This window comes from Electrona antarctica, assembly GCF_951216825.1.
Source record: "Electrona antarctica genome assembly, chromosome: 14".
NCBI lineage: Eukaryota > Metazoa > Chordata > Actinopteri > Myctophiformes > Myctophidae > Electrona > Electrona antarctica.
This window is the reverse complement of record NC_136795.1, coordinates 21,855,943-21,870,889: the sequence shown is the minus strand read 5'-3', so window position 1 is coordinate 21,870,889 and position 14,947 is coordinate 21,855,943. Positions and strand designations below refer to the sequence as shown.

Below are 14,947 nucleotides of genomic sequence, written 5' to 3'. Positions count from 1 at the left end.
TGAAGTGTCCCTTTAATGGGACAAACTGGAAGTGAATGGTGGTTGGATTAGGCTGAAACCCTGGCCAAATATGGAGTCATACTGTACATCATAGATATCTGATGTCATAGACAAGTCACATGAAGTCCGAAATCCATATGGAAGCCAATTTAGTTCAGGCTTCAAGGAAGCATTTCTTGCATTGCAGCCAAGGTCCTTGTTGCTAGCGGGGCGATGAAGGTTTTCTGTGGACGAGCAAACCCAATCTCGGGTGCTTTGGATTGGGTGGAGGAGAGTGAGGAGTACGACTATCACCAAGAGATTGCCAGGTCCTGCTATGCGGACATGTTGCACGATCGTGATAGGAATGTGAAGTATTACCAGGGAATCCGTGCTGCGGTCGCCAGGGTCAAGGCTCGCGGCGAGAGCGTCATTGTTCTAGACATTGGGACAGGAACAGGTCTCCTGTCCATGATGGCTCTCACGGCCGGGGCTGACTTCTGCTACGCCGTGGAAGTGTTCAAACCCATGGCCGACGCAGCCCAGCGCATCGTGGAGAGGAATGGATTCTCCGACAAGGTCAAGATTATCAACAAACACTCCACCGGAGTCACCGTGGGGCCAGACGGAGACATGCAAACGAGGGCCAACGTCCTGGTCACGGAACTGTTTGATACCGAGCTGATAGGGGAAGGAGCGCTGCCCACGTATGAACACGCTCACCGGAATCTGGTTCAAGAGGGCTGCGAGGCCGTGCCCCATCGGGCTACTGTCTACGCCCAGCTGGTCGAGTCGGAGCTGCTGTGGAGCTGGGCTCAACTGCAGCCCATGGAGGTGGAGAGCCGAAGGTTGGTGCCCCCGTCCGGTATGGGCCGCTGCGCTGGAGCCCATTCTGTGTGCGACATCCAGCTGAGTCGGGTGACCCCCGACAGCTTCACCCCCCTGGGTCCTCTCTGCACCATGTTCACTGTGGACTTCAGTAAGCCAGTGAGCAGCGCTCCTCGGTCCTACTCCTCCCGGTTCTCGGCTTCGTCCAACGGACGGGGCCAGATGGTCCTATCCTGGTGGGACATCCACATGGACCCTGGCGGAACCATCGTCTGCTCCATGGCTCCCAGCTGGACCTACCCAGAAGCTCAGACCGCTCCGTGGCGGGACCACTGGATGCAGAGTGTTTACTTCCTGCCGATAGAGAAGAGGGTAACAGAGGGGGAAGAGGTGGCTCTGACTGTCTGCCATGATGACTACAGCCTGTGGTACAGCCTCCAGTCAAGCAGCCAACAGGACACAAACACCGAGGCACCTCCATGTCGACCCCGTTGTACCTGCCAGGCCCACTTGGTTTGGACACGGCCGCGGTTCGGGGAGCTGAACGACCACCATCGCACGGAGAGCTATGTCAGCGCACTACGCAGCGTGTTAAAGACAGACAGCGTGTGTCTAGGAGTCAGTGATGGGAGCCTCCTCCCCGTCTTTGCCCACATCCTCGGAGCTAAGAAGGTTTTCAGTTTGGAGCATTCTAAAATGTCCAAACAGGTGATTCAACAGGTGCTAGAAGCCAGCTCCATGACAGGAGGCGTTCAGCTGCTGGAGATCAGACCCGACCAGCTGACCAGCAAGGACTTGGGAGGAGAACAGATCTCGGTGCTGCTCGGTGAACCCTACTTCAGCACCTGCCTCTTGCCATGGCACTCCTTGTTCTTCTGGTACTGCCGGACCGCCCTTGTGGGCATTCTACGGCCCGACGCCACCATCCTGCCCCGCGCCGCTACGCTCCACATGGTGGTGGTGGAGTTCCGGGATCTGTGGAAGATCAGAGCACCGTGTGGGACGTGCGAGGGCTTCGACATCAAGCCCATGGACGAGATGGTCCAGCGATCCCTGGACTTCCGCGAGTCCCACGAGTCAGAGCCCCACCACCTGTGGGAGTACCCCTGTCACGCACTGACCCAGACCAGAGCTGCCATGACCTTCGACTTCACGCGGTGTGTCCCTCAACAGCCAATCAGCAGCCAGGGGTCGCTCCCGCTCATAAGGAGCGGATGCTGTCACGGGGTTGCGCTGTGGATGGAGTACCAGCTGACCGCTGACATCGCTGTCAGTGCGGGGCTGACGGGACCAGTCGGTGAACAGGGTGTCTGTGAGTGGAGCCGGCACAGGAAACAGGGCGTGTACTTCTTCAGATCACCGTGGGACCGCTTAGAGGAAGGCAGGGCTGCGGTGTCTTACAGCTTGACATTTGAACCCAGTTTAGGAGATATCAAAATGGAGTTCACTGTAGAGCAGTGATTCTCAACCGTTCGAAGTTTGATATTGTTTCTCGTTGTCGGGCAGAAACTGTGTATGTCCCAAACTGTTAACTGCTCAGGGAATGGAAGAAGAAGTACAGGGCATTAATATTATTTATGAAAGAAACATAAAACATTTAAACATGGACTCAATAGACTCAGTATTGTCAGATTGGGAAATGGAAATGTGCCTTATAAGACTTTTCAAAAATGCCCTTTTATAACATACATGGGGTTGATTCCATAGAGTGGTGTGTTGATACAGTATTATGTAACATCAGTCTACAGTAGCCTATGTATAGCCTCTATTATACTTCATGTGTGTTTTCAGACCCTACTGTCTATTTAGGGTGCTGTCACACTGAGTGATTGAACTATGATTTTGCCTATGTTTTTCAATGCGAGCGGTTTGTTGCCATTCGATTCTTTTTAATAATGATAATAATAATGAAAAATCTCAATTCTCATTGAAAAGCAATGGCAGAATCTATATATAATATAATATATTCACACGAGTGTGTAGTGAGGCGAACTCTTGTCATCATACATTATCACATTCTGGCCAATCGCAATGTGCGTCTTTCTTCACTAGGTAGGTAGGTAGGTACCATCCATGTACAACTGTATGGTGCTTCCTTGTTCCTTCCATGAACTTTGTTCACTGTTGATCCATGCTCCATGTTTTGTAATATGTGTGGCATTATTTTTGAAGTTTGAATTCAACTTCTATTTACCTACATTTTCTATGTCAATGTATTGTTAAAGGTCTAAATTAGGCGTACTCTTGGTACGACAATAGACACTGCTTCAGCAGGGGTCCAAATGAACCCATCAAACTGGGGGTCCTTGAAATACAAAAAAGGTTGAGAATCAGTGGACCGTCCAGCCTTTCATAATTATTCTACATCAAAACCCATCACGTGACTTATTTTTTGCAACATTGTTGTCATTGTCTCATAAGAGCTCATTTGGTTCAAGGCTGCTGTTCCCCATTGTTGTTTGCTGCTCTCTGCTGGTCGAAAGGTAATGGCACTATTACACTTACTCTCACGCACGCATGCACGCGCACACACACACACACACAGACACACACACACACACACACACACACACACACACACACACACACACACACACAACACAACACCAGCCATTAAACCCCAAGTGGGTTTAAACATAGATAGATTTCCTTCATTGAGGAATTAAGCAACATTGTGCTTTTTTGCCTTTCCTCCCATCTGAACTCACGCCAGGTAAGTCACCCCTTTATATGTAACATTCACTTCCTTCCTTGGCTTCAAAATAAAAGCATTACCATAAATTAAATGGAACCTAATGACTTACTGAGTCCATCCATCCATCTTCAACCGCTTATCCGTATTTGGGTCGCGGGGTTCGCGGGGGCAACAGCTCCACCAGAGTGTTCCAGTCTTCCCTCTGTCATTCATGAAAAGGAACCTGTGCAGTCCATTACAATTAGTGGACAAATAGTGGAGGTAGTAGACAATTTTAAATACTTATATACTTATATTGACAGCAAATTCAATTTCAGTGAAAATACTGACCAGATTTTTAAAACTTGTAACCAACGCCTCCACCTACTACACAATCTCAACTCCTTTAAGGGCCTTGCAAACGTGAAGCAAGGAACGCAGGCGTTGTTGCCTGGATCAACACAGGTCTCCTCCAGGCCTCCAGGCGCAACAACGCAAGCGTAAAAAAAAAGCTAAACAGAATCCAGGTCTGGTGAGTCGCAGGCGTGTGCGCGTAACGAGCACGCGCGCAACAAATTCACGGGACCGCACTCACATAAATACGCTTGCGTTGACGCACCGCGACCTCTCCGAGCAAAAACGCAGGTCTCATTGAAAATGAACTATAGGCGCGTTTTATCTCTCCCCGTTTGCAAGGCCCTTTAGAGTGAGCAAGCATATCATGGACACAGTCTATATTAAGAACCTGATAGAGGGAATCTTGACTTTTAACATGGCAATGTGGTATGGAAATCTTAATGTAGAAGGTAGAAGCAAGCTGTAGCGAATAGTGAACCTATAGCCAAAAAAATCATTGGGAAGAGACAGAAACAATTAAGTTGTATCTACAAGGAAGTACTTCGAAAAAAAGCTGTCAAGATAGCAAATGACCCCTCTCATCCACTCTGCAGGGAGTTCGAACTACTTCCCTCGGTACAAAGTACCAAAAGCTAACCGTAACAACTTTAAAGATTCCTTCATTCCTAATGCCATTAAGGCACTAAATGATACCATGTCTCACTAGATTTGTTTTTTTAATGTATTTGCCACTGTTATTATGAAAATAATTGTGTAGGCCTAAGTGTTGTTACTGTTGTTGTTCCTGTTAGTTTTTTACTGTTGTTGAGACCGAAGACACATTTCCACACGTGGACAATAAATTAAACTAACTAACTAACTAACTAACTAACTAACTACCGGTAACTAACTCTCCAGAGCAACATTAGTGACTTCCCTCCTGGTAGCTGGGGAGCCACAGGCCCAACATTTGAGAGGACCTGTGATGTCATGCCGTATTTGTGATTTTTCTATTAATTTGGTCATTAGGGTCCACAGAATAAGAGGGCCTGCTCTGCCGGAAACATCGCGGGGAAAAAAAGTTACGGCCATTTTTGTATCATCATCATCATCATCATTTTTCGACCGCGGTCGAGATCATGGATTCCACAATGCTATGCCAGACTTCCCAGTCCTTCATTGCCACCCCCAGTTCCTGCCTACTGAAGCACCGGTCGGTCCTTCATTGCCACCCCCAGTTCCTGCCTACTGAAGCATGTGTCCCTATAGCGATGACATCAGGGAATGACAGCTTTCTACCTCTGGTCCGCCCTGAGGCAGGACTCCAGAGAAGAAGGGAAGAAGATAACCTCATTGTCAGCTCTGTAGCAGAATACTTCACATTTTCCACGGCCCCTCCCCTTTTCACTGCACACACACACACACACACACACGCACACGCACACGCACACGCACACACACACACACACATACACATACACATACACATACACATACACATACACATACACATACACATACACATACACATACACATACACACACACACACACACCCCAACTGGGCACATACTGTATGTGGGCACCTGGAAGACAGGGCACTGGGACATGTGGCCACCTGTATGTGTGGGCACTTTGACAACTGGTCACCTGGACGAGTGACCATGGACAACTGGTCACCTGTGTGTGTGTGTGGGTGTGTGCGTGTGTGCGTGCGTGCGTGCGTGCGTGCGTGCGTGCGTGCGTGCGTGCATTTTAAACCCTACACTTAGTTGACTGGATTCCCGAGGCCTCTGTGGGCCCCAACCTGTTTTCGCTCGACACTGAATATCTTTGACAAAAATAGCTGAAAGTAAAAGTATCAAGAGTTACCACTCTCTATTATACTTGTATAATGGGATTGAATTCAAATAATAAAGGATTTTGAATCGTGAATGCTGGTGTTACAAATAATATAGATTTTACAGGTCATGTCAATAATACAAACCAATTGATTAAAAATCCTGTGCTTGCTTTTTAGATCCCCCTCCACACAGTAAACTGCTCAGTGTTAATTCATCTATGTGTAACTCTCTCAGAGTTAAATCAGCACTGAGGATTTTACGGTGTGCTCTCTCTCCATTTAGCCAGATGGCTCTGTGTTGCAATCCCCTCTCACAATCAAGATTAAGATTACACTGCGTGCACACAGTCGCACACACACACACACACACAGGCAACAAATCACACACCCACGCACGCTTGCACATATACGTCTTGGTGCACAGCATTCAACACACAAGTGCCCCACACACGTGGTGGTAACACACTGTGTGGTAACACACTGTGTGGTAACACTGCGTTTATCCTGAGTTGACTTTTAATTCTGCGAACTGTGCTGATCCACACAGCCCAGAGAAACTGCACAGTATAACCCTTACTGATCACTTTATCTCTTTGGTTCCATTCCGGAGAATTGAACCAACGGTGGAACGTTCCCCAGAAATAGCAGATCTACAAGATGACAAGCTTGTGAGCTTGTGGATCAGAAACAAGATTTGGGGTGAGGGCGCTCACTGGCCTAGCGGTCCAGGGGCATATCACAAGGCACCAATGCAGCCTGACAGCACACCGCAGGTTCGGATCCCCCTGTCTACTATTGATAAAGGCAGAAAAGGCAGAAAAAAGAGATCTAAAAGAGAGATTTGGGGGTATAAAAGAAACCCTATATTTGATCAAGGGTATCAAGTATCAACAGTTAGTTAAGGCCTCCATTTTCTTCCATTTGTATACTCGTCAGAGTTACAGACGTGTCCAGAGGAAATAAGGCGAATAACTCAGAAGACACATGAGGGTCCATTTTGTTTCATTTGTATACTGATGATATAACACTGACACTTAATAGTCCGTAGAGTAGCAGCAAGGCTTTGCAAAGGGACAGATCTCTCACCACCGCAGACCCCCACCCCCCAGGCTTAAGTTATTAAACAGAGCCGTAGATTGCGGAAATTCAAGGTTGGAAGAAGGAGCAGTGTGCTGGATTAAAGTATTTTTACCACAAAGCCATGTATCCACGCTCGCTTATCTGAGTGCTGAGGGAGAGAGAGAGAGAGAGAGAGGGAGAGAGAGAGAGAGAGAGTGACAGATTGAAGAGGATAGACGTAGAGCCCTGCTGTCGCTCGACTGTCCAGCCTGGCGTTTCTCTGTCTCTCCACTCAATCTCTCTATCTCTCAATCACTCAATGTCTCTGTTTCGCAATCTCTCTACCTCTCCATCTCTGTACTTTATCTCTATCTAACTTCTGGCCTCCTCCCGCCTCTCGTTCTCCCCTCAAGGACCCCCGGAGGGTGGGCCTTGACGCAGCATGAGGCAGGCGCCATGGGCTTTCTGGCGAACTTCCAGGTAAGCATGGGACGACAATCGTTTATTTAAAAATAAATGTTATTTAGTTATTATTATTTATAAAAAAAATAAGAAAACAATCATTTTGTGGAGATTTTAAATTGTATCGTGACATTGTCCTCCATTATAATATAATGGAGGACAATGTTATATGTACACTGGGATCAATTCGCTTTTGCCGAGCTGCATATCCGGTACCCTCTTAAACCCTCTATACTTAGTAAAAACAGACAACTCTGCACCAAATCTCTTCGCTAAAAATAGCCGCTGTTGTAGATTGGCCATTTTTGGGGCGAACGTTCCTCTCAGAATAGGGATGCTGGGGAGTCAAGTGCTTGGTTAACAAAAAGTGCTATTTGAACAGTTTTAAGCATATTTTTGATCATCGCGATAATATCGTAAGTGTTTTTGGGGGCCACAATAACCCGTGACATGACATTTTATTTGTATTATCGCCCCGTCCCCTAAACCTACCAGGAGATCGACCCGGTCACGCTGAACCTGTGCATCCTCATCGCCAGCTACGTCATCCTGCTCCTGGTCTTCCTCATATCGTGCATCATGTACGACTGCCGGGGCAAGGACCCCAGCAAGGAGTACGCCCCGGACCCCCAGCCCGACGACGTGCCGCCCGGCGCCCAGCAGTCCCCCATCCGGCTGGTGGTCATGCAGAGCGCCCCCGCCCCGGTGCGCTGGGACGCCACCGCCAACATGATCACCACCTACCACGAGCCGGCCCGCGCCGACTTCAACGAGAAGAAGAGCACGATGGTCTGAGCGCGGGACAGACACAAACGAAAAGGTGTCAGGACTCTTTAAGGACTCTTGATAAGGACTCTCTCTGGCTGTTGGATAAAGCATAAACTTTGTATATATTGGACTTTTTTTGTATATCTTTATGAATATCTTTTTTATTTTGGACCTTTTTTAAGTTTTTTGCTCCCTATAGTGCTTTCGGGACAATGCTTGGGTTTGATCTACACAGGACCAGATTTGGACGGTAAGGGGAGTGTGTGTGTGTGTGTGTGTGTGTGTGTGTGTGTGTGTGTGTGTGTGTGTGTGTGTGTGTGTGTGTGTGTGTGTGTGTGTGTGTGTGTGTGTGTAACGCGCGTGCGTGCGTGCGTGCGTGCGTGCGTGCGTGTGTGTGTGTGTGTGTGTAACGCGCGTGCGTGCGTGCGTGCGTGTGGAGGGGGGATATTTAAATGCTGTGCGGGATGCACAGCATTTAAATATGCTAGACCACTCTGGGTCTAGCTCCTGCAGGAGGAACTGTCATATAGCAGAGAAATGGCAACACTATAGAAATGTCTTACTCTGAGAGTGTACAGTTAGATTTGTACACTCTCTGAGTTAGACGTGACTCAGGGAAATAATGGTTGCATTTGTCAGAGGTACAGATGTATAAATGAACACCAAGGATTTCACTGGGAAAGAATAAGAGGGGTTTTATTGTTTTATTCTTATTGTTGGCAACTGTTACTCTTTTCTTTCTTTTTTGTAAAGCTGGATTATTGCCTTTTGACATCTGAGAAAATATATTTGTACCACATTGAGGTCACTGAACTTTGCACCTGAATCAAAGTGTACACTTTGTACTGCATGAGGTTGTTTTGTTTTCGTGCCAAGTTCCGACAACACACAATAATTCTCTAAATCAGACCCATGCAACTCTTGCATTCCCAATGGGGGAATTCAGTTGCTACAGAATGATGAAGAGTACCAGAAAAGGTAGTGTATAAATCTTGCTTTGCCCTCAGTACTGAGAAGTGGGAATTAGTGGTGAAAGAGCTTTCAACAGGTGTAGTCAAAGAGCACTCACAGTATATTATTAACAGTGACAACGTATTATCAATAAAATAGTTATATTTTAGGTAAATGTGTACAAAGACATTAGTTTGCCACATATAGGCTATCTTATTCTTGTGGCAACTCACAATAATAAAACTCTAGATTGGACACCATTCAGGGATATAAAGTTCTGTGTTTGTGTGAGTGCGGAGGAACGTGTTGTGGCTGTCAGGAAGACCCAGATACACGCCTTGAGCCTTGTGCGAAGATCAGCTCCTGACCTGCATGTGAGGCCCACGTTCTAATTTAGAACATGACAGGAGTCAGGAAGGCATATTCACCTAGCGCTGGAAGCAGTACTCTGGCCAAAATGGGTCAGCAAAAGTATTTCACATCAAACTATATCCATCACTGGATGCAGGTTGATGTTGGGGTTGGGGGGAAACAAAACTCGGCTTGTTTCGAAGCATAATCATGTTGCGTGATGTGATGTTTGAGTTCTGAGTGGATGTATAGGCCTATTCGTGACACAAACAGCAATTTAAATCACATTAATTGCATGATGTAAACGCTCCCAGTGGATAAGGACCTTTTATAGTGTAAAAACTACCTTGTTAAAACGGTATAAGTACTGCAGTCAAAGTCAAAGTACCAAAAGTATTAGCATCAAAATGAACTTAAATCAGCTAAAGTAAAAATACTCATTCTGCAGAATGGCCCATTTTACCAGTATGATGAACAAACTCCATCTACCAGAGACTCTGCCAGACAAAAACATGGGGTGTGTACTCCTTTAAGTAGGCTACAGTACTTAAGTACAACAGGATACGGTTCCCAAAGCTTTTTGGCCATGCACCCTCTGTTACCTCCCGACCTAGCTGACGCACCCCCCACATGGAAATATAAATTGCATAAGCTATATAGAGACATATATATTTCCTATTTATCCACATATATGTATATATGAACCTGAATATGGCATATATATGCAGCATAGACTATATTCTGCATATACTTGCCATATATTGGCATTATGTTAATATTAAAATCATAGCACCACCTATAGCCTTTTCATGTCGCGCACCCCTAGAAGGTGCTCACGCACCACACAGGGTGCGCACGCACCACAGTTTGGGAACCACTGGGCTACATATAGCCAACCAGAGGTTGGTGGTGATTTGTTATGTACTTATTACACAGTTGCACTTAACTTACTTCAGTAACGTTTTGAATAAACTGTACAGCGCATCTTTTCCGGGACTTATCAATTCAATCCAAAGGAGCTTTATTGGCATGAGAAAACAAATGTTTACATTGCCTCTGATTGGCCGGTAACGTCCCCTTCTGTGACACACGCGGAAGGACTTATAAATAGAGCAAGAAATAAAATAGAGCAAGAAATAAATAAATGTGCAAAACAGAGAAACACAGTGACACATTCTGATGATTCAAACAATAAATAAGCTTTTGTGAAGTTACTACTGTACATACAGTACTTGAGTAGTCTTTTCACCAGATTATTTGACTCTTATTTGCAATACCACTTTTACTTCTACTTATTAGAAGTAAAAGTCATTATTTTAAAGTAACAATAATTCTACTTGAGTATAGCCTAGTAGACAAATCCATGGAGGGGTACCCTGGGGGTGGCCATAACTGTGGTGTACCATTAAGCACAGCTTTACACCACAGCACTGATTAGCTACAACTGGACTACAGGGCACTGCTCCATGGATTTGTCTATAGCCACAAGAAAGCAAATACTCCCAAGGTACAAAAGGTAAATATGATCTGTTAAGGATGTGATAACAGATACAGGTTTATGTTAACAAAATGGGGCCAGCCAGGCCAAAGTCAAGTGTAGTTATCATACACACACCAGCCACATGCAGATAATGAAGTATGCAAACAAAGTGTGGAGAGACCTAAACTGTAATCTATGACAATAAATACATGATAGCTCTGTTTGTTGTGTTGAGCATTATAGCATGCTCAAGGATACAGCAGGTTGGAATATAGTATCTATCTATAAATGCACCACATCTGTCTGTCTGTACGCACGTGTGTACTGCTGTAACGCACGTAACTCGAGAACCGTTCGTCCCATGACTTCAAATTCGACACACGTGTTCCACACCCCCACAAGGAGTGCAGTGCCCGGTGTCGAGTCGGTCGGACCCACGGTTGTCCAGAACCGCCACAAAAAGGCCTCTGGACAGGCCCCCTGTGGAGCTGGCCTGTTCTGACATCACAACACTGAACACTCCATATTTGGGCTTGCCTGACACAGAACTCCATAGGAATAAAGGGACACAGTAGATACAGAAATCTCCATATATGGGCAGAAAAGGGACACAGACAGATGGGTGGAACGGGTACTCTGACACGGGTACTGCATAGCCTACCCAGGTGGGGCATGGATCTCCAAATTCCATCGTTACCGACTCTCTACAGCTGGGCACCGGTCTAGTAGATTGATACATTGACTTTGCTTTTAAACCAGAAATAACCAGATTTGGCTGGGAGCTCAATACCGTAAGTAAGTGCAGACCAGTGAATGAGAGACGGAAACAGAGATTGCTGGTTTGAACGTAAAGATATATTGAACTTTTCAAAACCAAACAGCATATGCCATTTAAAAATGGTGTCCCTTTAAACTTTAAAGGGACACCATTTCCCCCCCTTTAAATGGCCTTTAAAGTTTAAAGGGAGTCATTGGGAAAGTGTGTGCGTATTCAAAGGTGTGTGCGTGCGTGCGTGCGCGCGTGCGTGCGTGCTCTCCTACTTGGTGTAACTGACATTTATTTTGTGGTTGCCAGACCAGAACCCCCGTGATCTGTGCAGGTCCGCTGTCACTGCAAAACCCTCCGACCCTGCGATTTGCAGGTTAGATTTTTTTGAAAATGTGAAAATGTGAAAATGACCAATCTTCAAGTTAGACAGTTTAATAGATTTACATGCTACTAGCAAAGCATAATCATGCCATAAAATATTTTTTGGCTTTTTTGCCTTTATTGATAGAGTACTTTAGCAGTAGGTAGACAGGAAACAGGGGCTGAGATGGGGGGGGGACACACAGTAAAGTTTATCAGGATCGGGACTCGAACCCCACGACACACTGTCATGCTGGATTACCAATGTACCAGCCAAGGTGCCTGGACCTTAGCCGGCCCAGGCCACAAGAGAAATCTTTAAATGATTTATTCTTTTCAGAATCAGAAAGGCTTTATTGTCACACGTTAAAAATAATTAACAGTACAAGAAGGGTGACATTAATTTGCCAGGGCTCCTCAGACTTTCAGTTAATTCATAAAATAAATAAATAAACAGAATATGGCTCTATGATATCACTATATAAAAAACATCAACACAATAAAAAACTAAGGTGCTAAAAAGAAAGTATGCTTTTCTAAACAATAAATACAAATATAAATAAACACAGTGATGGACTTTGCAGCAGCAGCCAATCTCGGGTCTAGATATAAGCTCGGAGAGTGTGCCAGTTTTTCTGGTTTGATATCCCAGCAGCGGCCCGCTTGCTGATGATGTCAAATCTCAAGTCCACCAAACTTTTGTGTGGTTTCCTATGGAACATTAACATGAATAGTTCACATCCGGGTGTGATGATGAGTGAGTGCTGTGGACTGAGTGGGACACACCCGAACTGTCATTGGCCAATGAGTTAAGTGGTGATGATGGCAAACACATGAGTCTGATTGTGCATACAGAGAATGGGAACAGTCAAGAGGCTGCCATTTAGACAACATTCAGGTTGGCCAAAAATTGTGTGGACAGCACCAAAAGTGAAGGATTTATACAGTGCAGGGCAAAAAAGAATACTTCAAAAATAAATAATTAGAAAGGGTTAAGGTTAAAGTTAACACACTTGACAGCTAAACTAAGAACAACTACAAGCCAAGAACTCAAGAAAGAACTGTAAAAGGTGCGGGCATTGCTCTCTCCTGATGTTGTCTATAAGTACTCAGCCCAAGCCTAGCACTGCACTTCCAGCTCCAGCTCCATTCCAAATACATAATTCAATTGGATTTATCCTAACACATGATAACAAACCCCCATCCTACTCCAAAGTACTTGGCACATTCCCAATCAGTAGGATTGCTTTGGCAGCACTGCAGATTAGAGACAGTGCTGTTACCTAATAATGTTGGCAGATGTACACATGCAAAGAAAACGTGCAACAAAACACGACTAATATAAAACACACCACACACCACACACACACACACACACACACACACACACACACACACACACACACACACACACACACACACACACACACACACACACACACACTTCCCAGCCGGCTTGATGGTGATTGACCATCAGGAGCAGCTGTGTGTGCAGGCAAAGTTCCTCATTATTGTCTGGAGCTGCCCTGTGACAGGTCCAATTAGATTTCCCGCTCAAATTCAGGTGGGACATCACTCCAGATCACAGCAGCAGATCAAACCATGTCAGTGTATACCAGAGTGACAGTACACCTACATAACATATAGTTTATATACCCCCAATAATAGTGTATCCCATGTGGCAAATAAGATATATCTTACTACTGTTCTGGATAACTGTTGGAAATATATTTAAGATATAACCAATTTGTTGCATATAAAATGCAGAAGGGACAATTAATGATTCACTAATGATATAAAGGACTGTATAACTGAATTACTGAGCTGCACAGAGCTATAACTGTAAAAATACTTGTAAGAAAGTAATCAAAGAGTACCAATAAATACTCAGCACCACAATGGTAAAAAATGACTTTTAGATGACAAAGTTAACAATTAGTTTTAACAGGATTACTATCAATATCCAAATGTTACCTGGAGCAGGAAATACTCTTTTAGAAAAATACCTTAAGTACCCAATAAAAAGATGAGACCACCAGGAAGAATGATTGTCCAGTCAGAAGCATTATGGTTTAGTCAATTCATTTTCCAGATCTGAGAGACAGAACAGATACCCACATACAGCCAAATTACAAAATCTTAATCCCTGTGCCACCAAAAAGCACAGGGTTGTCTCCCTCCTGACACATCATCAGGGACCATATTTTATACTTTAGATCACGTCAGTTGTTGATAAACGTTCATTGGCTGTATAGACAGTTAATTTCCGCAATATGCCACGCTGGCGCTGGTTGTCGAGCGTTCATTGGACCAGCACATGGATGATGAGACTGGTATCATGACAGCTTCCTTGGTTCCGTCATTGAGGGCCATAAACCGGGAAAGCACAGAGGCTGGCGTTGCTATGGCAACCTGAGGATAACATTCTTTCCCTGCTAGCTGTAAACTTTCGACAGAGAGAAATACTCCTATCTACTTTTCTCACTAGGCACCAAGGTCAAATACATGCAGTCTCATCTCAAAATAGACCTCTCAGTATGCGAGTTAACTTTGACTGGGGACAGACATTATGGAGACTGAATAAGGAGTCAACAAGAGATTCAATCTGAATGTGGCGTCAGGAAATCCATAATATAAATATGATAAAATAATATAAAGGATAAGATGAACAACCCGGAGTAAACAGGCAGTAGGCTATGAGTAAACTGATGATAAAAGGGCAAGATGACAAAATATGACCTATATGGAACACGGTCTGGGCCAAAGGGAACATTTAAACAATTCCATCCACCAAAATAACAGATCTACCATAACTCAAAATTATCCATCAATAACCTGTCCGACCGACTGAACACCGAGCGTCACCAAGTGGTTGGACAGTTCTCAAGATACAGATGGACTCACAGACCCATGTATTGTAGTTTGTACAACCATTTGAGCAATACACACACACACACACACACACACACACACACACACACACACACACACACACACACACACACACACACACACACACACACACACACACACACACACACACACACACACACACACACACACACACAATGATTTCAGGCGTTTTGTT

At 45.1% G+C, this 14,947-nt stretch overlaps 2 protein-coding genes across 2 annotated transcripts; both read left to right on the top strand.

Moving 5' to 3' along the window:
• Window positions 1–210: 210 nt before the first annotated feature.
• Window positions 211–2,268, top strand: LOC306937076 (protein arginine N-methyltransferase 7-like; the record flags this gene model as incomplete). The annotated part of the gene is made up of 1 exon (XM_079520748.1): window positions 211–2,268. The coding sequence occupies exon 1, from the start codon at window positions 214–216 to the stop codon at window positions 2,266–2,268; it is 2,055 nt and encodes a 684-aa protein (XP_079376874.1). The 5' UTR covers window positions 211–213.
• Window positions 2,269–7,174: 4,906 nt separating this feature from the next.
• Window positions 7,175–7,975, top strand: smim36 (small integral membrane protein 36; the record flags this gene model as incomplete). The annotated part of the gene is made up of 2 exons (XM_079521145.1): window positions 7,175–7,198; window positions 7,676–7,975. 2 exons carry the CDS (start codon window positions 7,175–7,177, stop codon window positions 7,973–7,975), a joined length of 324 nt encoding a protein of 107 aa, XP_079377271.1.
• Between the last annotated feature and the right edge of the window lie 6,972 nt (window positions 7,976–14,947).